At 30.5% G+C, this 25455-nt stretch overlaps 1 protein-coding gene across 1 annotated transcript; it reads left to right on the top strand.

Annotated features, from left to right (window-relative positions):
- Positions 1-25156, top strand: LOC112679607 (protein cueball). Its single transcript, XM_025549480.1, has 7 exons — positions 1-409; positions 18732-18947; positions 19090-19282; positions 20753-21215; positions 23007-23353; positions 23669-24047; positions 24550-25156. The coding sequence occupies exons 1-7, from the start codon at positions 337-339 to the stop codon at positions 24700-24702; spliced, it is 1824 nt and encodes a 607-aa protein (XP_025405265.1). The 5' UTR covers positions 1-336; the 3' UTR covers positions 24703-25156.
- Positions 25157-25455: the final 299 nt, after the last annotated feature.

Below are 25455 nucleotides of genomic sequence, written 5' to 3'. Positions count from 1 at the left end.
CACGCGCGCGCGCACCTACCCGTCGCTCGAAAGCGCTGAAAATAATTCACACACCGCATCGCGTCTACGCGCCACGCACAGTATACCGCCGTCGCCCGGAGCAGCGCGTGTCCGTGTGCACGCGGCGATCTCAAATGTTCAGTTCTTTTTTTTTTTTCATTCTCACTCCGCGCGGCCAATCAGTTATTTTTAGTTTTTTCACGCACGCGGTTTCCGCCAGTTTTTCTCCGCTAACTTTACGTAATTTATGTTTATCGTTCGTACGCAATAGCCATCGGCACTTGTTATCCACCGTCCCGTCCGCCACCCCACTCGTACTACGATAACAATAATAATATGAGTTACCAACGTGTACTTCGGGTGGTCGCGGTCTTGATCGTCCTCGCAGCCGGCGCCGTTCGAGCTTGGAGTAAGTCGCAAAAACCACTGATATATAATATGCTCTACAATGTAAAACACATGTCTGTTGTTGCCCTCACTCTACGGCTTGTGCCCGCGTTTACAATACGCTTATCGCGGCGCCGCAATAATTACGTATACGCAATCATTACTGGCAGCGGCCGATTTTTTTTTTCCGTTCATATTCGTTTCCCCCATCCGTTCCGTATGTTTTGCATTTAATCGGCCATACGTCGAGCGACAGCCGTCACGTACGCCACGCATGCCGCCGAGCGTACACGACCTTTCCTCATTTACCGACCCGTGGTCGCCCGGTCGCGCTCTTACGAATCGAGCGGTTCGTTTCATTGTCGCCCGCTATCGACGACGGACGCACGGCTCGTGCGCTCTCGACCGCGTTATTCGGCCGACTGGTGTGGCGTACGTGACGATCTGCACGTACACCATTCGGTTTTTCACTCACCCCTGCACCACTTCACCCGTCGCTCCCACCGGCTGGAACGTCGCATGAAACGACCGCCGCCGTGCCACCCCGCCTGCCCGTCTGTCCGTCCGTCTGGCCCGCGGTTCCCGCGCCGTCGTTTCGCGGGGCACCGAACTTCGTGCGTTATAGACACGCGTCTGTACTCGTCGCCCAGTTTTCCAACCCTCTCATCGTCCGTACGGGACGCGGCGGCCCCCCCGTTATTATGTCAGGTCGCTCTGGTTTTCGGTTACCGATAGAATTTTTACTTAGTCTTACGACCCACGATCACGTTGTACCTTTCGACGATATCATCGCGTGCGATATTATAACATGTTATATATGAATTATATTATATACATTTGGAGTCCTCATAACCTCTTCGGTTTTTGAAATGTTTATACAGTGTTCGTCGAGCCAATTGGCCGATGACGCGGTGTCTTTACAGTCCGATGTAATCGTTCGTCCAGATTCGTTTTTAGGGTTTGTGGGTCTCCTGGGTTTAATATACATCGGGAGGCCTTTAAATACATATGTTTTGGTGCTTTCATACACATTTTTAGCACATCAATTGTTATGATTAGCTAGAATAAACCATTAAACTTGAATTTAAAAAAAAAAATTTAAATTTTAATACTTGTCAAACTTAATGTAATTTTTGTAAATTTGGAGCCCTGCGTACGACCAGACGGTATGCTTATACGAGTTGTAATTCTGTAGCCCGTACGCTCGCGTTTGCCGCTAACATTTGTCATCGCACCTGGCACTCGGTCAAATACCTAGGCCTAAAAGCTCACAAGGGCGTCTTGGGAAAATCGGCCCGAAGGAAAACTATTTTTAAATACCGTGCGAGTTTTATAGCTACAATCGTATAGATCATTATAATGTAGACCGATTTTTCTATGCCACTCAAAAGACTAATTGTTGTGCACCGTATGGTCGTAGTCGTGCGCTTTATGAACATTTAATTCACTGCCCTGCCGTGCATCGGTTGCGGTTTTCGTCAAGATCAATGTTGTTATTGTTATTTTCTATTCCTCCCTCCCATCGAAAATTGCGTTTCGACATCATCTGAATTCGACGCGTGCACGACATAAAATAAAATACTTTTTGTGTCTTTGGCAGGCGGAAGCTGCACAACTTTGTAACGATAGTGATTAATTAATATTTTTTAACTTCCCCGTCGGGATATTACGACCGTTGTGCACCGTAACCGAATCGATTCCCCGTTTAAGGGCACACGCTACAGATAGTGATGATATGCGATACAAATATACAATATTAATCGATTTTTGAACTAATGTTTCCAACTGTGAATATTGTTACCATCTTACAAATGTATTTATTGTATTCTAAATTTAAATAATACATTGGTTATTCATCAGCTATTGTAATTAAAGTAATAATTTACCAGGACTTTTCGAAGGCCATCAGATAAACGCGATTAACCAAATCAAACCCTATTAAAATATAACTTACTGTCTCAATCTATAAACTTGGCGTATCTATGATTAAGAATTCTACGATACAAAAAAAAAGGATGAAAAATCAATAATTGATATAGGTATATTCTACCAAGGGATGTTTTGTATTATTATTTATGTTCAGTATTATTTATTTGGTTTGTCGACATCGTAGGTAGATATATGGTCGTAGTGTTATGTACTAATATTGATATACTCCATCATGAAGTATTGAATTTTATGTACTCAAAAAAACTATATCTATACCATTGTCTACAACTAATTTTAGTATGGTTGTTTTCTGCAATATTATCAACATGTGAAAAGAACTCGAGACGGGATTAATGTTCATCGGTGTGGTTATATCATTAATTTAAATAACTTCATGTAAATATAATGTAAAACAACTCGATTAACTTTTAATTTTATTAAGTAATTTTTTTTTCTTTCGTGTAACTCATCAATTGTTCAATTCAATTTTTTTATATTTTTTGCAATACCTGTTAGTACTTAATTAATAATCTAATAAATTAGATACGTTTGAATGAACGAGTCTCAAACTTCAGAATATTACCTTATGTATACATATTTTTTATGTTATGAAATCTGAATAAAAATAATAATATTATTTAATGTTAAGGAAATACCTAATCTGAAGACGATCATTTTTGTTTAAACTTTTTAATTGTTTAATTCTGTTAAAGTATTTAAAAAAGTTTTATTGTTTTATATTTATAATGAATGCTCTTTAGTTTTCATTCGTATATTTCAATATAATATATGATAATAATTATTAAAAAATTATAAATATAGGTACTCATTTTGAATATTATAGCTTATAGGTACTTTGTGATACATTTTTGTTTATTTTATACCCCACGAGCATTTGTTCTTATCCTAGAAATATGTGCGTTGATTAATAACCGTATGTTATTAAGTTACCTTGTTACACACGATAGAGGCTGGAACATTTCACTTTTAAGTAAAAACTAAATTTGAGATTTCTTTTCATTGTACATTTACATTTGATATTCCCACATATCACATGTGTTAAGTAATTGAAAACTTAACTTTCAATTAAAATTTTGTAGAATTAAAAAAAAAAAAAACAGCAAATCTATGAACTTGACTATTCATGACTATTCAAGTAGTCTTTTTACTAAAGAAATAATTATCTATTTACTTAAATGATGTAAAACTTTGATAATTCTACGACCTACTTCGGACAGGTATTTAATTATATTCATTGATTTAATTACCAGTTGATTGTATCATTAATTATCTTTATTGAATGGTCTACTACCTAGATACATTTTTCCAAGGTAATAAAGTATGATGTAACATTAAATTCTGTTTGGTTAATTTAAAGAATCAAGAAGTTCCATAAATGGATGGCCTCTTCACCCAAGTCACCCTGTCCTGAACTGATGTAAATAATTGTAATTTAACTTGACTTATTGTTTGTTACATTATCAATTATTTTTTCTTTTCTGTATTAATTCTATATAATATAATAATATAGAAATCAATGAACTGCGCAATAGGTCTAATTATGATCATGATTAATTTAATATAGCATAAAATGTAAATTGAATTAGTCATTATTTAATAATTCATACTTGGAAATAATTATTAAAAAATATTGTTTTTATTGATAATTTCTTATGGATATACCATTAATTATTACTAAATAATGAGACATGGGTGCTATTATTGTTCGTAAACTTTACCCAGCCCAGCTTCGTTTAAATGTTTTAATTCTACTTACTGTTCTATATGTGGATGATTTTAGTGATAAGCTATTTAATGTAATCGTATAACTTTCGATACCAATTTTCAATGTTTGTATTATAATCATTCAGCCAAATTTTCTTTTATCTACTCGTATATTATAAACAAAACACTTCATGACCGCAGGATTTTCGTAAAACTAGTTGTAAATTAAAATAATATTTGTATATTACCATTTGTAGTAGTTACACAGTAAACCATTATTACATGTAATTTTTTCTATAACTTGCAATGTTATGATAAACATTATAATAATCGATAAATTATAAGTAGTTTTTTAACGATTTGACAAACAATTATTTTTATTTATTGTTTGTTAGATAAATAATATTCAATTATTATTGAAGTAGTATATTTGTAATTTTAATATCAAATCATATGTTAAATGTATGTAAATTCAAATTTGAGAAAAAAGTATAAATAGAGTATTTAGAACTAGAAAATTGTAAATATACAAACTGTGATAGAAAAAAAGTTGTTTTTTTTGTTAGTTTGTAACGTTCTACGTATTATTTTGATCTGTAATATTTTACCACTCATGTATAAGTAGTAGTAGGTTTTGAGATTTATGATCAAGGACGATAATATTATTTTATATGAAAATTTTGAAAAATAAATTCAACTATTTTATACCAAGCATATTCAAAGCTATTATTGCTCTGTTTCCGTACGTTTTTTATACAATGTAATATGATTTTATTTTTATACAAACTATGAAATAGTTTAAAGGGCTCGTTTGGATTCAATAATTTTAATTGGTGTGATTATTTTTTTTCACTACTCATAATACAATATGTAGTATTTCTATTGACCGGTCACATAATAAATATATACTTACCGTTACAATTTATGATTATACTAATAAATTATTGACATTTTTAATTTGTATTTTGTGGAATATAATTCAGTATTTTATTTTTATGTATTGTTGTATTACAATCGAAATATTACTTCGACATCATATTATATATTATTATAATAATCCGATTTTTTAATTTACATTTTCACGGTACATTTCAATTCAGAACTTAAAAAACACCTAAACCTAAAGCTATTAGCCATGAATATTAATACCGGTTTTTATTTACAATTAAAGAATTAAACATATTTTGAATGAATTGTTTTCAAGGTGATTCATATGGAATTTTTTCAAATGTTTCAGGTATTATTTTCCAAATTGCAAGTTACCTATTTAATTTCGAGTAGTATTTTAGCCAAGAAAAGTTTTCATATCATTATCTGAAATATTCATAATTGTATAACGAATGTGTATATACATACATTTGTAATCGTATTGAAATTGCACAAGGTGACAACTACGTACCAATGTAAAAACGTACATTGATCTATAATCATGGTTGCTCGTTGATTATTAAGTGTAAACTACATTTTTTTGAATATTTTGATAACAAGCTACTATTTTCATGTACTGATTCATACTTTAATATTCTATAGTATTTAAAATTAAAAAAAAAAATAACTACAGCTGATTAGCAATAGTGTATAGTATTCGTTAACTATAATTACAGTATAAGTTAATTTAAATCTATTTTAATATTAGTTAATTTTGGTAATTTACATTTTTTCACTCTTGATTCAGATTTGAGTTATAGCGACTTGACTGTAATTAATATTTTATTTTTTATGTCGTCTAAATTTGAAATATTGTGTCCTTTTTAATAAACACTAATTATTAACGTGTTAAAAAAACTTATATCTCGTAAAGTAAAACAATATTTATATAGATTGGCTTTTTTTTATTAGTAGGTATATTATCTATGACAACATTTTATCGTTTCATGAACTTTTGAATTTATCTGATTTGTTTCTGAAACTTGGGTTATCATTTTTTCATGAGGGTCATGTATTAATCCCTTACATGTGCTTCTGGAAAAGTTTAATTTATTTTATTACGTGTATACATAACGTGGGTGTTTATTTCAGTTGGCTTATTCCTGGATTGTATAATATTTTAGCTTTAGAAATAATAAAAATAAAATAAAAAATATTTTGATTATTAGATAGTCTATAATTGTTAATTATATAAGGTAATATTCAGTTTTATCAACAGCAATTATGGTAAAGAATGTGTTTCGAATGTTTGATGATTTATTATAAATATTTCATTGGTCATTCTGACTAATACAAATAATTAAAGAAATTATCCATAGGTATTTATAATTTACGATGTGTACTGTAATAAAAAAAAAAAAATCCCCGCGCTTAGCTCTAAACTTACAGGCTCCGCGTTTTTATAAATAATTTTCAAATAATAAAATTGTTTCCGATCAAAAATGTTTACGAATAAGAACTGTTAAAAGAAAAAAAATGTTTGATTATGAAAGTTCTAGTACAACTTTTAACTCTGCTTAGAAACGAAAAATGAGTATTTTTCCAATATATGACCGAAGAATTTGTTCTTTAAGTAGACGATTTAAACAATTAAAGTAGTTTAATGATTATTTTAGTTTTTAATTTAATATTGGAAGTATTTCTGAAACGATTATAGAAGATTTGATGAAACATTGTGTATCTTCAGATATTATCAAAAGTAGGTGAGACTAAATTAATGAAAAAAGCATGTTTATTTTAAAATGTTCTAAAAAAAATATTTGCCCTAGGCCACCCTACAAAGTGTAAGAACGAACCTGCTACCGGCATAGTATATACTTTGAATCATGATTATCTTTAAATCCATACTCACATATAACATTTTAAATAAAATAAAATCTTTATAAAAATAATGCAACTGATTTTATTTATGGTGGGTTTCAGTTGCGTCGAACATATACTTCAATTTAACTGCCTAGAAAATTGGTATGTTAAAAAAAATCATTAAAAAATTTAAATGAATTTTTTATATATTACTTGACAAGTCTGTTCTATTTAAAATAGTATATTAAATATATTATTAAATTTTAATAGTTGAATTTTTCATCTTTTATTATTAAAGGTGTTTGAAAAAATTTTTTTGGTATTTGAATGAGTGGTAAATTGGAAGGAGTGGGTGTGTAAATCTAATTATTTGAACTGACAGTTTCAATTTCATTCGGTACAACTGGTAGGCTTAATAGATTTCAATTGATTTTTTGGACATTATTTTTTAAGAGGACGCCACACCCGAATGTGTTGTCTCCATCTGACCAGGCCCGTGGTCAAGGGGGTATTTTACCGATTTTTTCCTCCTCCCGTTGAGGATATTTTTACTTAAATTTTTACTAAAAATATAACCTATAAAATTTATAAAAGTTAAACTTACTTAAAAATGCATACATAGTAGTATTCTCTTTGTATTTTAACAGTGAAAATTTTTTTGATTTGAGGCTTTTTTCTATTGAAATGTTGCGCATTTTACACCTAATGTCAATTATCGTTGCAAATGCAGCCATCGATAGAACACATTTTCACTGACAAGTCAGCTGTTCAAGCTGTTCGGACATTTGTTGACATTTATTGATTTTTGACCCTCATATTTTTGATCAAGGATATCCGAACGTGTATTTTTTTTATTGACTTTTTATCTAAAATAACATATATCATTTTGAATCCTCCCCCCACTCCTTGGACTTTTAATATGAATGGGCCTGAATCTTACACATGTACAAGAATTATGAGTTATTTTAATTATAATATTTTACATATTTATAACTCGCTCAAAAATAAAATATCAGAAAAAACCGACCAACCTAACACATAATACATATAATGTTCTTCCCTTAAAGTTTAATCATAGGTCAGTTTACTCTAATAGTTTTAAACCTAACATCACTACATTTGAACTACTGAACGAAAATTGTTTACGTTGTACATTAGTTAGACGGTGACAACACATGCGAGTGTGGCGTCCTCTTCAATGGTAACAAATTACTATACTTTTAATAAATACATTTTCTAAATACTGAAAACGTTTGGTATTATTATGCGAATTTTTAATTTTCAAAATATCTCCGTAGTATTATAATAAAATAACAGTTTTTAATGTGAGGGGGGCTGTTTGTTTTTATTCTTCATATGTTAATTGGTGTTATATATACATTCGATTGTAAGTAACGTATTTTAGTATTTTCTGTATGTTTTATATGTAAAGTGTATACAAAGTGTGTATTGTATGTAATCTTGTTTGCAATTCTTGACTCTTGTAGTATACAAGAAATATAATACAAATATACAGTGGCGAGGTGTGGATATCGTCTGCCCGGGGCGGAATACAATTTTGCCGCCCTCTTCATTAGGTATTTCAATTTAATGTATACTATATACATATACATTTATTCTAGAGAACTTTTTGGCAAGAACAGTCATTATTATTTTGAATTATACAGGTTAAATTTTAAATAAAAAGTTTATTTGTTTTACAATCATGTTTATTAATACAAAAATTCATACTTCAAACATTGATAAAAGAGGTATAAAGGTATAGGCGCAACTAGGGGGGTAGGGGTGGCTAGGAGGATTACCCCCCCCCCATAAATATTCCATATCTAACATGGCATACTGCATACAGCATACTTAACTCACTATAGTGTCATACACAAAAAGACACATTGCTGTAAATCCAACTTTTTTTTTTTTATTAAACATAAGACATTCCTAGGGCTGTCTAAATCTAGGGATATTTGACGGCTTACATAATAGTTTTAACATTATAACATGATAATTAAAATATTTTTAAGTACTAAGGATAATATTAACAATTGGTAATAAAAATACAGAAGTAACAAGGTGATTACAATAATATTCTAATATTTACATATTTACAATAGTAACTATAGTAACTGTAGTCTTAGAGTGATTTGGAAGAAGCGCATGTGTAGGGTGAAGATTTGAATGTTGGGAGGTGGCTTAGTGTAGGAGGTCGTGGGGACGACCACGTTTTAATCGACGAAGAGTTGGGTGGGTGAGGAGGTTATAGTGAATTGCACCTGATGAGTTTGGAAGAGAGCAGCGGAAATTCTTTGCTAATGTTTTAATATGAGCTTGTATATCTTGGATTTGAAAGTCTTTGTGGAGATTTGCATTTCTGACAAACCACGGAGCATTTGCAATTATTCTGTGGACTTTGTTTTGGACAATTTGCATTTTTTGGATGTGCGAGGATGCACAATTACCCCATACCGGGCAAGCGTAGGTAAGAATTGGGCGTATAATTTGCTTAAAAATTATGAGAGAGCATTTTTTTTGAATAGTTGAACTTTGTTCAGGATGGGATGGGATAAAAGCATTGACATGCGCTGGTATGCTTGCTGGACTTTGGATAAAATGTTGGGCCGCCACGTGAGTCGTTTGTCAAGAGTTACACCGAGGTATTTAATCGTCGGTTGCCAGGGTATATTTTCACTGTCAAATTTTAGTTGTGGGGGAGTAGTATATTGACGTAGACTAAAAATAACACCTATGCTCTTCGAGGCGTTGATTTTGATCCTCCAGTTTTGACACCAGTGTGAGAGGGTATTTAAGTGATCTTGCAGATTTGAGAATATTGCTTCGATGTTGCGTGATTCCGTGAAGATTGTTGTATCATCAGCGAAGAGAGCAATTTGTGTGCGTGGTGGTTGAGGGATGTCGGAAACGTAAAAGTTGAATAAAATAGGACCAAGTTTGGAACCTTGGGGTACACCAGCAGAGATAGACTTAAGGTTAGAGGCACTGTCATTAATTCTGACTGATTATTGTCTGTTTGAGAGGAAAGAACGAATTATATTAAAAAGATATGTTGGAGTATTAATGTTACGTAGCTTAAAAAGGAGGCCTTCATGCCACACTTTGTAAAACGCCTTTGAAATGTCAATAAATATTGCGCCAGTGTGACAGTGCATTTCAAACGCAGAGTTGATGTGTTCCGTGATCCTTAGAAGTTGTTGAACGGTAGAGTGGTTGGATTTGAAACCAAACTGGAATTTTGGAATAGCGTCTGTGATATTCAAATAATCAAGGAGTCTGGTGTGTCTGACTTTTTCAAAAATTTTTGATAAGGATGTTAGGAGGCTAATAGGCCTGTAGCTATCAGGATTGGTCTTGTCTTTACCAGGTTTTTTTTATGAGAATTATCGTTGCTATTTTCCAAGTAAATCCAACTAAAATACCTGTATTAACATGATATACAAGAGTATGAGTGATTTACAGATTATTTTAAGTTTTGATAGGAGGGCTGTAGCCACTCCAGATATTTTACCTTAGTTACGCCAATGTATTATTTAAATCATGTGAACCCTAATTTTAAGTACGTAATAGAACCTACTTATAGGTATTTATACTTATTATAACTCTTATTCCGCTCCAATTTCTTTTATTCTTTTCATTTTTGATGCTAAAATAAAAAAAAATTGTAATGATAAAAGTTAGAATTACAAAAGAAACTATCAAAAAATTAAGTATATTATACATCACATATATCTATATGCAAAAATCTGAAAACCGTAAATATTTGTTCGGAAACCTGGCTATGCGAGTGTAAAACTCGTACATGGCCGGATTTTAATAAATTAAAACTTGAACAATATATTAAACAGTCCTATATACAATTACATAAATAAAATATTTAACACTCACACAGTTGAATGCAGGTAAACGTAGTGAAAAATTCAAATTTTCACAAAGTTATCCAATAATTTCATAACCCCTACACGTACTTATTTGCTCAAAAATCACAGTTACGAAACAGTGTGAACTAAATAACGGAAGATCCATGAATAAAACGTTCGTTAAATTGTCAAAGCGTCACGTACTTTCCTAAATAAACGTAATAAACAATATTGAACTTAATATATATGTAATAGAAGTCATTCTCGCTGTTTATAAGTCATAAATAATCCAAGCGCATAATATCATTTAAAGAAAGGGAATTTCCGAATTCGTTACAGAATAAGTAATGAAAAATTCTGTGCTCTTTTCGTTCGGTCCGAATTTATAGTTGCGTTAAAAATATGAAATATTTCAAATATTTACAACATATATATTATTATTCACTGTGAAATTTTGCCGCCCGGGACGCCCACCCCCTGCCACCATCAATACGCTACTGCATATATATATATAATATACTATTATATGCTATTTATAGTATTATATTGTAGAATATGTTAATACTATTAATACCATTCTCTGATCTTATCATTCACGTGTCAGATTTAACGATAAACGTATGATTTTTTTTTTTTTTTAATGACACTTGGTATATCAAGTGTATTTATACATTGAACACGTGATTGAACGATTGTATTTGAGTTAAAAAAGTTTCGTAGTAGTATATTTAAATTTTAATATTCAGAATATAGATAATTGGTGTTGATATTAAAAATAGACACTGCAATTAGCAGAATTGTTTTGTATATTATATTTTTTTGGTATTTGTTAAATAGTAGCAAATCCAGAAGTTACCCAAGGAGGGGGGAGAATTTTCAAAAAAAATTTTTATTTCTGTTTAACCTCTATTGAATGTTAATTATTTGCATTATTTTCCCTATAAAACTAAATCAATTCGAATTTATTAAACTTAATTAACAATAAATAAATAATAATAATTAAAAGTAAAATATTTTTACTACCTATTTATTAATTTACTAAATTAGGTATAAATATATACAATTATCAAAGTTTTATTATAAAATTAATACAATTACCTATAAAATGAAATAGTTTCATCTTTTTTTTATTTGTCAAATCGATTAATAATGTCTTCCTGTATGTCCTTATGGTGTATAAAAATGCTAAGCTTGAAAAATAAATAAGCTAACCTGCGAAAAGTAGATAAGCTCTTATTTGCAGAAATAATACTTATAGGCAAAGAACAAATTATTAAAAAAAATATTTAAAACAACCGATTATCAGTGCCACATTTAGACATTTTGCGCCCTGGTGTAAAAAAAAAATGGCGCTCCTCTAAGGGGCCTACTCACGGAAAATATAGGAGATAGATCCTCATGAACCTTTTAGATATTCTAAAACCAATGTCATTTTTGTGTAGTAGGCACGCCGCACACGATAACAAAATACGCCGTATTATTATGAATAATTTATGTATATTGACATTATCACAACAAATTTGGGATCTAATTTTAGGTATATTAATAATATTCTGGGTCGCTGATAGCTATATTTGTATAAATACATTAGTTCATAGTTGTTTAAATTCCATACAGCATAATTTATGATACTGTTATTAAAAACAAAAAAAATAATAATTTCAAAATAATTTTAAAAGTTCAATAATTCACAAATGAGCAAATTTCCGACCACAAAATGTGGACGCCCCTAAAAAACTGGTGTTTGGGGCAGTTGTAGTCAGTGCCCCCCCTAAGTGTGGCCCTGCCGATATACTATATATTCAGGGGGGTTGCGCAAAGGCTTGTTATAGTAAATATCGTTAACGGGTTCATACGTTATTTTAGCCCCATCTTCCCCCTTTGTATCCACTACGGTTGTTAAAAGGGTTGGTTAGGGTACCGAATTGGTTCCCGAGCTCCAAACCCACATACTGAATTGGTTCTCGTCTGAAAAAGGTATTTTATTAGATATATCCGAATTGATTCCCGCTTGAAAAAAGTATTTTATTAGGTATATCCGAATTGGTTCCCTTTCCTTCATTTTCCACATTTTCATTCTCAATTTTACAGGTTTAGGACTGTCAACTTTAAAGTAGGCTTGGTTAAAAATGTGCGTTAATGTGTGTTAAAAAAAATGATAGAATATCTACGATTTTAAATCGTTGATTTGGAAGTCAACTCGTCATCACTTTAAATATAATTAATAAAATATAATAAATACAATTTAAAACAATTGATTTGTAAATTTGAAGGTAACTTTCTTTAAATATTTAATTCTTGTAATCTTCTTATTAATGTAGTCGGTTATACAATTTTCCAAATCCAGTAATCTATAGTGTATTATATTTCTATACTTTATCTTATCGATATAATATGATCCATATCGCACTATCAGTGCAAGAGGGCTATATATCAAAAAATTTTAAATTTACGTTTTTGGTTTTCCGAATTCGTATTTTTTTTTTTTTTTTTTTTAGAGTGGTGCGATCTATGTAATTATATTTTTAAATCATCAGTTACATAAATAAACTTATTGCACTAAGACAGATAGACAGGTAGCAGAAAATAATAAAGCCGTAATACGAAATGTGGCCTTTAAATTATACTTTTATACTTGTTAATAACAATATTATAAGAAAATGTCTGGTCTAGTTAGTCATATTGATGTTTAGCAGAAGATAATTACAAACTACTATAAATTATCAAACATTAGAAATGCTCTTCTGAACAATTTAATATTTTTGATATATGGTCTTCTTGCACTGATAGTGCGATCTGATAATATATATTTAAAGCTTTTAAAATTTTGTTTTTTTCTCTCTATGCACTGACCCGTTGGATTTTAATTTTTAATAGTGTAGGTAAATTGTGTTAAAAATTAAAATTGTCACTATTTTACCTGTACACAAACGGGAACCAATTCGGCTACTCCCTTTATAAGTATAACGTTTTCAGTTTCATTAAACTCAATATTAAATTTGGATGTAGAACTGTCCTATGCAAAAATAAATGTAGGCTTTTATTAAATAATAATATAATCATATTCGTTTTCAGTTTTATTTAGTCAATTATTAATTAGTTTTTTTCCAACAAAGATGTAGTATAAAAATATTTAAAAGTTATATTCAAATCAAGAAGGTGATTACTGTATTTTTAAAATTTTCAGTCATTATTTTGCTTGGAAGAATACCATTTAAAAAATACATATGTATCTCTATTCCTATTTAAAACGGTATACTTTTTAGTATTCCATATGATTTTAAATTATACATGTTACACAAATAAGATTTTTAAGTATGTACCCAACACGTTCGCATCTAACGTTACAGTTATTATTGGCTTGATCGCACTGTTGTTAAATATACTATTTTGGATAGGTAGATACAATAATTTAAATAGTTAAATGTAAGCAACGTAATTTTATTTTCAAATGGCATACTATTGACACACAATCTAGACCATGTAATGAGGACCTGCTGAATTATAGCTAAGAATATATTCATCGAATGATTCATCTTTAATTTAATTCATTATCCGTTTTTTATAATTAAATTAAAAATAATATATTTTTATATATTAGTTTAATATATTCACATAATGTATATCAATGTATATTTTCTTTTTTTTTTAAGATTCTGTGTGAAGTGAGTATGTGTTTTTTCGTTATGCGATAGCTATAAATTATATTATTATAATTACTATAAGTTACTTGTGTCTAATTTTTCTTATAACAACCACACAAATTATTGGCATTGTAAAATAATAAGGAAACGGCATAAATTGTGTCAATATATTTCTATAAACGGCAAATAACTTTTTTTTTCTTTTACTTTTTACTTATTATGTAAATATAATCGTATTTTTATAAAGCAAATGTTCGTTTATTTCATAAATATTTTATCATATTGGTGAATTAATATTTTATCTAGACTAAACAATTTTTTAAGCGGGTTTTTCTTCTAATCTCGAATACATTTTTGCATTTTATAAATTTTACACTCGTATAAAAAATAAAATTACTAAACGTTATCTATAATTAATTTTTAAAATATGTTTTATTAATATTTATCCTAATATATATCAGTTTCAAGAAATTTCAATAAATTGCAAAACAATATTATTTCAAAAATACTGGATTTCTAATTCTTTAACGGCCAATTTTCTATGGCATATAAATATATAAACAATTTCATGAGCAATAACATTTTAATTTCTTGATAAAAAAAGTAAAATTCATATGTTATGAATAAAATTCCTATACATTATTAAATCAGAGTATTGAACGTGAGCGCACATTTTATAGTTATATGGTACAAGTTTTTATAACATATATTTAGTTAACTTTTATGTGATTTAATTTATCAAATTTAATAATTTTATAATCACGTTTTACCAGTTTAGTTACTCTCCAGGATGTAACTGTTAATATTTTTCACTATAGTTAATTTAGCAAATTTGAAATCATAACTTATGTGTACAAAAATAATATACTTTTAATTTAGTATTTTTACTTCTAAGTTGAATGAGTCTTTAAAAAAAAAGTTAATAAATATATAACAGGTGTAGATTCAAACTTTTACCTCAAGATAATACTAAAATGAATACCAATTAATAAGTTATATGTCATATTTTTGTCAGCCTATTTTATAATACTGTTATACATTAATGGTTGTATAATATTTCTGAAAATCTTAGAGGGATTAAAAAAAAAAAACAGAAATGGTGAACAGTATGTCAATTTATTATTTGCATATTATACGTATAATTTAATATTATTATCGGAAAAGATAATAAATTCCTTCATTATCGACCAAAACTGCCGTATACCATTTGTATCTATTGTTTATTATCTATTCCATGGTAAATTGTGTACACGTAAAATTAGGAAATACTAATATTTCATACGGATGATGAATCCGTGCGTTATATTAATCCATTCATTTCTCTTCGCTATTGTAAATAGTATAATGTACCTATCAAATCGTATGCAAAATTCGGTTAAATGTTATTTAAATTTTTTAACAATAAAGCTACTCATAATAATAAGTTATATTAAAAAAAAATTGTATTATAAAAATCGATTTTTACTATAATCGCAACGGAAGAGAAATTAGTACCACTGGGCATTAATTTAGTGCGCTATAACGGTTCAATGTCGATTAAAGAAGGAGAAGAAAAATTACCAAAGGAAATTATATTGAAATTATTACAAATACGTTGATATCGTTGATATAGTTTGTAAATAAATCGTTATAATATTATAAAATAGAAACTTGGTACGAATGATGGCAAAATAACAAAGGAAAAAATAGAAGAATTTGATGAAATTTTAATTAGTATTTTTCCATCAGAAAAATAAGAAAAATACGACAAACTGTGAAAATTACAAGTTTTAAATCAACCAGTTGCTATAACGGATGCTATTAAGCTGACAAGAATTAGAATCTAAAAATGTTAGATATAACTTTGAAACATTTACACGCACGAGAAATAGGTATTTGTCCGATTAGAAGGGTCACTCTATTCCCAGTATTTCAATGAAATAATTCGCCTGGTTGCATTTATATTAAAATATTGATACAGTACATTATGTTTAATTGATTTATGTTACATACAATACATTTTTAAGTTACTATTATTTGTGCGGAATGTGGACTTTTATTATTGAAAGTTCGCGACGAATTTGTAGGTGTCAAGATGATTATAGATATGAACAATGATTTTATTTAGCAAAGACGACAATGGATATTATATGAATGTAGTATCTTTCGGTATAAGGAAACCATTGCCAGCAGAGCATAGACAATTGAACGTGCAAAATCGATTAACCGCATTGGAAGCTAAAAAACAAATAATTAAAGATGATTTAGCCACAGCAATTGAAACGTATGAAATTATTCAAATTCGAAAAATTGAACAACGAATGGCTATATCAAAAATACACAATAATGAGAAACATTTAAAAAAAAAAAAAAAAACTTAAAACTTTCATAGAAAGGATTCGAAGAGCTTCAGACACCGAGAAAATAATTCTGGACAGTTGAAAATGTTATTAGATCGAAAACGGTTAAAATTCATAAATATAATTGTATTATAAATTTTTCAATTTAATACATTTTAATACGAAATATATATGTATATTACACGTGGCTCGTTTCTTCATTAGATTTGTATATGAATTTATACAACGAATACACATTTTATGAAATATGCAGTAAAGGAGAAAAGTTGGCCAAGGTAATTTGGCACTCCCTAAAATAAACAGAGTGGTGGTGTCAATGTGTTTATTATGTTTAAACAAAAATTTATTGAATATTGTATTTAATCTGAATTAATCAACCTGTGTCGACTTACACTTGTTTATCGATGTATATTACTTATGTTAGTTCACCTATACGTGCTTTGTATAATAATTACTACAGTTTACAGAGTAAAATGTATTAATAAATACAAGAATCGAAATGTAGAAAAACACGAAAAAAAACTGCCAAAAAGTGATAGAATAAAACGTAGTACCTAAATGAACGTCAACAGAGAAATGATATTATACTTAATTAAACAAAATTGTACTTTATTGATTTAACTAATAAATATGTTACAATCAAATCAATATCTTTTGACGTAATCAAAATTCTTTTGCTGATACCGCCGCCTATATTTTGAACAAACGAAATTGCGTATAAAGTTAATATTAATAATCGAGTAATTTTTTTTATTTACTGAAATGACGTTATATTATGTTTTGCATACATGTAAAATTCTAAATAAAACATTCCTTGATTGTTCTTACATTCATAAGCATAAATCGATTTTCAATCAATTTTCTATGACGTTTAAAATATTCGTATCATGACGATTACTTTGTTTTCATTTGTTTTGAGATTTTTTTTTTGCTTTTATATTTTAATATACTGATTTGAATGCAGGAAACAAGTTCAAGGTGAAAATTTAGTGTGTAGAAAAAAAGATATGGGAAATGATATTATCTCAAATTTGCAACTATTGAAAATAGTAATTCGTGTTGTACTTTCAGACATCAGTTTACATTCCAGGAAATAATTCATAAGACTAATGGTCTGAAGTTCTTGACCTTGGTTGAATTCATCTCCGCTCCTAATTAACGATTGATGTAGTTATATACAATTAATTAATTATTCAGCCATACGTTTTTAAAACCAGAGTAGTACCATCAAACTTGTCAATATAATTATCATGTGGGAATTTTTTTCTCCTTGTCAATAACCTTGATAATACAATTTAAGTCAATGTTAACATTTGCATTTATGGAAAATTTATTAGAAGAATTTATTGTTTTATTATCCATGCAAATTTAAAAGGGATGATAATAATATTATATTATTAAACACTAAGGTTTTTGGTTTTCCATTTAGTATACCTATTGATTATAGCTAAGTTTATTCTGATATTTTCAAAGCATTAATTTAAATTGTAACACGTACATTAATTAAATCAATTTTATACAATGAGTTTACGCAATAAAAATTAGATCAAAGTCGTTTAAGATTACATTGTAATGTTTTATATTTATAAGTTAAATATATTCAAGAGATAATTATGCTGAATTGGTTTGTACTACAAAAGGTGATATTTAAATTTGACAGGAAGTATTAATGTATTAAAATAGATATCTTATAATTATTGCCTCAAATTACTTCATCGAAAAAACTCTGTTTTTCAATGTGGAATCTATAAAGATTAAGTAAACAACTTTTTTAAATATTTTATTATTTAAAAATACTATTACTGTAGAAGCAACTGAAAATGAGAAAAACCGAAGAAATATAATTATTAATCAATCCGATATTATTATTTGGAGAAAAAAAAAATCTTATTTATTATAGTTAAGTAATCGTGAGAAAGAGTATTTTGGTTTTTAGTGAAAGTTGTTAAACATCACATGTTTTTATACACACCCACACACACACACATATATATATATTTATATATAGATAGATAAATAATTATCTATATCCTATAATATTTATTAACAAGTTGAAAATATTATATCGTTATTAATACCTTGTATGTGTTTTTTGTTGTGTGTTCAAACAGATGTAAGCGTAGTAACTTCAGATCAAATATACTTCCTTTCAACAAATAATACCCTATACTCAATAGAAAACAAATTAAAAATAATGGGAGCAATTGCGTACAATCCTATTACAAAGGACATATATGTTAGCGACTCGAGTCAAAACAAAGCAAGTATATTCCGAATAAAATATATAGAGAATGCATACAGCAGCATCGTCGAACCCATCGTTGCTTGTAAGTCGAATTTCAATCCAATCATTTTCGTATCAATTATTATTGCAACGAATGTGTTGTGTTCATTTAATAATATTACGATACACTTGACTTGGTTATCGCCATTTCACCGTTGTACATTTTCAATTTTTTCCCCTTGTAGTACTACAAGAGGCTGTGCAGGCATTGGCATTTGACTACCACACGTCCAACTTGTACTGGACCGACGGTAGCGGACACACTATCGGTGTTGTAAACGTGCCGGAAAACACGATAAAAATTCCGCTCCCATGGACAAAATTGCATTCATTCCAGAACGAAACTCCACAGGGCCTTGCGATCGACGTGTGTAGAGGGTAAGCTTTTTTTGTTTCGGGTAAAAAAAATTAATTCAGCCGATCAATAGCATGGTCTATGGCCAAATATCGTTTAGGTAATCCTATTTATTCCATTTATCATGCATAAAATAGATACGTTTTGCTTAAAAAACATATTGATTGATTTCATACTCGAGTGTAAGATAACATGTAATTTTACTATGCATACAAAATAATTTACATAAAAATACATATTATTATTATTATTTATTAAATACTAAAATCCGCTTTATAGGTTCGCTCTAAATATCTAATTAATGTTGTAAAGTGATTTAAGTAGCTTTAATTAATTTAGTATTCAAATTAATATATATTAAAACGAATAGTATACGTAGTGTACAATAACAATTCCAACAAGAATACAGATTATGTAGTTTTGATCAGACTTAATTCGGATAAGGCTTTTAACGTTCACGTTGACTGCGTAGTATGCAAAACGGGTGCAAGTGTAATATGTTTTTTTTTTTTATTTATTATTATTACATACACAATCTATACCTAAGGGTACAATAAGAGTATTTACTAAATTAGATTAAATACATGAATAAGCTTGATAAAAGCAGCCACCCAGTCATGACACTTTTAATTGAGGTTATATTAATTTATACATATATCTATATTTATATTATTATTCTTTTTTTTTTTTTTTTTTTTTATATTATTAACAAATCTCTACACCAGTTGCGTTTTAAGCGTCTTGGAGGATTGCCTGGGATATTATTTGATGAAAGAGCTTTAATTAGAGGATTAGAATGAGATGCTATACGATTGTGGAATCTTTTATAGCAAGTTATTGCTTCTTCTTTTACTGTTTTGATATTAAGGTCTGAGTGAAGGGTATGGTTTGAAATGTAAGGAGGGGTGTTAGTTAATTTCTTTAATGCAATATTTTGAAAAGCCTAAGTGTAATATGTGAATATTATATTATATCATAGCGATTATATACGACAATACGATTACTATAATTAGTCTAGGGTATTATTTTTATATATTACTCGTTTAGCGTGTATCATTCTAATATTTTTATTTAAACAACAAACGACAGGGAAGGGGGTTGGAAATATCATCGAGAATACTATAAATAATATAATCTAAATATTACTGTAATACAATATTCGTATATTTTTATAATTTATATTTGCGTATGATATCATTACGACAGGGGCGAACACAGGAAAACTTGTAGGAAGAGTTTTTGGAAAAATTTCATGGGAAACTTTGAAATAACTATTGAATTTGTCGGACAGGTAATTTATTTTTAAAAATGTTGTTGATAATTTTGGGGACTTTTACCCCGAATCTCTCCTATGTCTGAGTCAGCGTTACAACGATACATTTATTCATAATATACATGTATATATAATTATACAAAAAATAATAATAATAATTATTATTATAATTAATTTATTATTATTTCTAAACATTTGTTGCGTAATGTTGCTCCCGCAGGTACTTGTACTGGACCAACAATCATCATGATAACGCGACCATTGAACGGTCGTTTCTGAACGGGACCGGACGCGAAGTGTTGCTGCGTGGCAAAGAACTGCACCAGCCGCTCGCAGTCGCGATAGACGTGGAAAACAACCGGTTGTACTGGAGTAACGAGGAAGAAGGGATATATTACAGCATTAAGAGCATGGACCTGAACGTGAAGAATGGTACCAAGCAGAAGCTGATCAGCGGCACTCGTCATCGGCCGTTCGCGATGGCGGTAGATGAGCAGAACGTTTACTGGAGCGATTGGATCAACCGGGCCGTGTGGTCCCTGCCCAAGAACTCGTTGAAGGATGGCGTGGTGAACACCCGGTTGGCCGAGTACGACATGGACCACACGCCGATGGCTTTGATGACGCCCTCCGGCAACACGACGAAGGTCAACAACACGTATTGCGCACTGCACCGAGAAAAAGTACGTTCTAACAGTTCCGCGTTACCACTACAACTAACTGCCTGCCGTGACCCACCTGCAGGGTTCCTCGAAATGGGTTACGTGAACAGGGCCACTCTACAGTTGTTGGCGTTGTCGTCGACCATCACGTTTTTCTACGTGACCGTTGGTGTAAACGCCGTCTGACGTAACCATTCATTTTTTTTCCTCCCACTCATAACCTCAATGAACTCTTAATTGTTAGCTGCGTGGTAGACCTATAGGGAGTTTTCCGTTAGGCCCTTGTTTGTATGTACTTATTTACAGTTCCCATCCCCCTTTCGCCCGGTCCCACGCCTTAATATGGTTTAAATGTTATTAATATAATGCAATATAACTATATCATGCTATATGATAAGAAAAAGTTTATTTTCAAATTAAACTAATATAAGAATATCTGTAAAAGTATGTAATGCTTTATGATATGCTCTAGTAGTTAATATTATTGCTTATTAATAATTATAGTAAATATGTTTATCCAGGGCGTATCACATTAATGTCTAATAGTTTGTAAGTTATACAATCGTTTTAAGACAAGTATAATGTTATGTCATCATCAAACAATTTTCACAGTTTCAATAAACTAAATGATAACAAATTTTATATTTTAACTTCTGTTTAGTGAACTTATTAAAATTAAAAAGTTGGTATTTAAATAGGACAGATAATTAAAAATGTAAAACTTTCCCAAAATATTTTACTGGCTACGCCACTGTGTTTACCAATTGTATAAACGAAATATAACGTGTAGAATACGTTTGTGGGTTCTTGATTCCCGTTAAAATAAAGTCCTCCATTAATTTGTATCATAAGCTATTGTATGTATGTTATTGTGATGTGCGAAGGTTCTTACAAATTATATAAAAATTTCGTAGGTGTCAAATTAAAATTTGAAATTTTCACCACCCATCATGTCCTGTAGATCACTTGTTTCTTTGGCGAAGATCGTTTTTTTGACACCGTATTTTAATCGTTATTATACTGTATAACATAATTATTATTAAGTTATTACCAAGTCAATGTTCTTCAATATTCAGCTGTTGAATTTTTTTTGTATAAAGTCTAAAATGGGGTCTAACATTTTTCTGGCTGTTGAATGTCGTTTAATGACGAAAGTGATACCAGTTTATTTAAATCGTGTTTATGTTATATAAATTAAATTTTTCATAGTAAACTCATCATTTACGCAGAAAAAAAACTATTCCCAAAGCCTGATACTATAAGTTTTCAGAAGTTCGCGATCACTCCGTTACTATCAATAATTATAGTTTAATTTATTTTCAAGGAATTTGCTGATAAATACAGTTGAAATGGTTTTTATAATTAAAGACGTGTTATTAAAGCATTAAAGAAGCATGTGACAATGTCAATGGATATAACTATTATAACGATGTAGTTGTACATGGTCATCGATCGAGCAGAAAACCGATACGGACGTGGTGTGAACTCTATAAAAGAACTTTGATGCATACTTATATTAGGGGATGTGATACCTGGGGGATACTATGATAACGATTGTGGAAAGTTTTCAAGCACGAAACTATTGTTGTCATACCGTTCAATCGGATTCTGTTCGTACTGTTTATTGTGATATGATTTCGCAAAGCACCGCGGCGGGTGAGCGTGTACCACACAGGGTATTTTTATTTATTTCCGTGACTTCTTCTTGCGAACCCTCACCACGCTCATCTTATCACTCCTATCCCCGTCCATTGCAATGACCCACGACTCCAATCGCCAAACGGTTTGCTATAACTCCTTTGCGTGTTGCAGGAAATCGTGATGACGAAGACGGACGTGATCCCTAATTTGATCCCGTACTCAGCGCTGAGGAACATTTGCGGGAACAACATGAACATCACGTGTACGGTAACCGATTCAGGAGAGCCGACGTGCAAGTGCCCGGAGAGCACTACCAAAATCCAGGGCGAGGTACCGTTGTGCTCGCTGCCTTGCGAGAACAACAGCACGTGCACAATTGACTCTAACGGATTCACTACGTGCAAATGTATGGACAGTTCGGGCAACGTGTGTCAGTATCCGACGATTATTAACAAACTGTGCAAATCTCACTGTGCGGATACCGCTGTACCCGAATCGAAAAAGCTCGCTATCTGCAGGTAATGTACAATATTATTTTTATAGACGGGCGGAGGGATCTTGATTGACATGTTCAACTGCGACTCTTTTTTTTCTTTTAACGATCCGTTTATGCAGTTCAAAAAAATTAAAAGAATATCCCCGGATTGGCCTTACGACTTTTTTTTATCCTTCGTACTGTATCTTACAATCCGCTTTATTGTGGTTTTTTAGCAAAAAGTATAAAAATAAAAACCCAAAAAATAACTATTTCATAATCTGGTTTATGCATAAATATTATGTCTAATAAACACATCACTTATTTTTTTTTTTTTTTTACTTTTTCCTGTCTCTAGATGTGAAAAATCCATAGCCACGGAGAACTACAACTTGTCAAAAGCAGATAGATCAAATATCAATTCGGATACATCGAACCATTCGGATAAGTTGAGCCATTCGGATTTATCGAGCCATTCGGATATATCGCAGTGCAAACTTAGGAAGAGCATGTTTGTCGTGATCTTCATCCTAACAGTACTCGTCGCCAGCCTGGGTATCATCACAATGATCCTGGCCAGAAAAGTGCGGTTCTTAGGCCGCCGACCCAGGATCAAGAAGCGCATAGTGGTTAACAAGAGCATCACGCCGCTGACGTACAGCAGACAACCACCAGAACAGAACCAACAGTGCGAGATTACCATCGAAAACTGTTGCAACATGAACATATGTGAAACGGTAAGTGTGGAATCTGCCGTACATGGATTTTCCGGTGGGATTCACGAATCATGTTTAGAGTTACTGTATTTTAATGAGCAAAAACCGGGGCAAACTTTTTTTTGGCTTTTATTGAAAATAATCGGACCTCTCCCCTGAATATTGTTTCACATCTTATGACTTACATCCTTGGCAATATTTTAAATTTATAAAAATAAAATTACTTTTTATACATATTTTTTTTTTTAATAAAATACAAAATTAGAGTACTTCGTCACTCGAATAGTCTGAGTTGTCTTGTACTATATACACTCGTTGAAGCAATGTTTTTTGGACGAATATTATCTTAAATTAACTACAAATTATGTTATCAAAACTTGTTTTAATTTAAATGAAGTCAAAACTGTTCAATCAAGTTTTGAATAAAAGACAACATTTGCACATAAATTATTAAAGTTTCATCATTCATATTTTCACGTTAGATCGCCGTGTTATAATACTGACGTTTGATTTTTTTTTTCAGCCGTGTTTTGAACCTGATTACCGACCGACTCCGTCCGCAAAACTAGCGACTATGATACCGTCGTTGAGCAGGTCAAAAAAAGAAGACAAAGCCAACTTACTGAGCAACACTGATATGTCGAGCGAGGACGAGAAACCCGTCCTGCGTCGTTGATACTACTAGTAGTTAGGGTTTAAATTATATTAATTTATTCTTTATCAAAATCTTACTTAAGGGGCTGCATTCTATCGTTGTAGATGGACAAATTTGTGATATTGTATTGTTCCAAGCCATTTTTCTTTTGGTTCTTTTTATAACGATTAAATTGCGGAAAGCATCATTTTAAGGCATAGCGATTATTACCATTTTTTTTCTCATTGAAAAATTACATGAAAATTTGTATTATATATTTATCGAAACGTGTCGTGTGTTTGCCAAAACTATTCTGTAAAAGCAGTAGTTCCACATGTACGGCACGTTTGACTCGAAATGAATGCGCCGCTTATTCTTCCAGATATGTGTAGTCCCCGTAATTCATGTAACTCGATAAAACTATTTAATTTTTATTATTTTGATTTTTTTTTATAAGCTGTTTTAAATACAAGACTGGAAATTTGTATCTTCAGTATTTTTTCGTTTTTATTGTTAAAGTTTGTGAAATTAGTGTATTGTTACATGAGTATTTATATTTATATTTACTACATTGTAAATAAAATATTTATCATTAAAAATAAAAGCATATACACTAACATGGCCATAATAAAATCTACACATACACATATACGTGTGTATATATATTAAAGCTCTCTATTACACATGTATTTAAAAACATGGGTACACGTCCGCAAATAAAATATACGGGTAAATTAAACGATAAACGTTGAAATCTGTGCCCCCTCCCCTTTAATTTGTTACAAACCGTGTACC

This window comes from Sipha flava, unplaced genomic scaffold (genome assembly GCF_003268045.1).
Source record: "Sipha flava isolate LNK unplaced genomic scaffold, YSA_version1 164_pilon_pilon, whole genome shotgun sequence".
Lineage (NCBI taxonomy): Eukaryota > Metazoa > Arthropoda > Insecta > Hemiptera > Aphididae > Sipha > Sipha flava.
The sequence above is the reverse complement of the archived record's forward strand: the minus strand, read 5'-3'. Positions and strand labels throughout refer to the sequence as shown.

Bases quoted from the DNA above. Each gene is read 5' to 3' on its own strand.
- LOC112679607 (XM_025549480.1), top strand. From the start codon at position 337: ATGAGTTACCAACGTGTACTTCGGGTGGTCGCGGTCTTGATCGTCCTC. The intron at 410-18,731 runs GTAAGTCGCAAA...GTGTTCAAACAG, and splicing joins CGGCGCCGTTCGAGCTTGGA to ATGTAAGCGTAGTAACTTCA. The intron at 18,948-19,089 runs GTAAGTCGAATT...TTCCCCTTGTAG, and splicing joins CGTCGAACCCATCGTTGCTT to TACTACAAGAGGCTGTGCAG.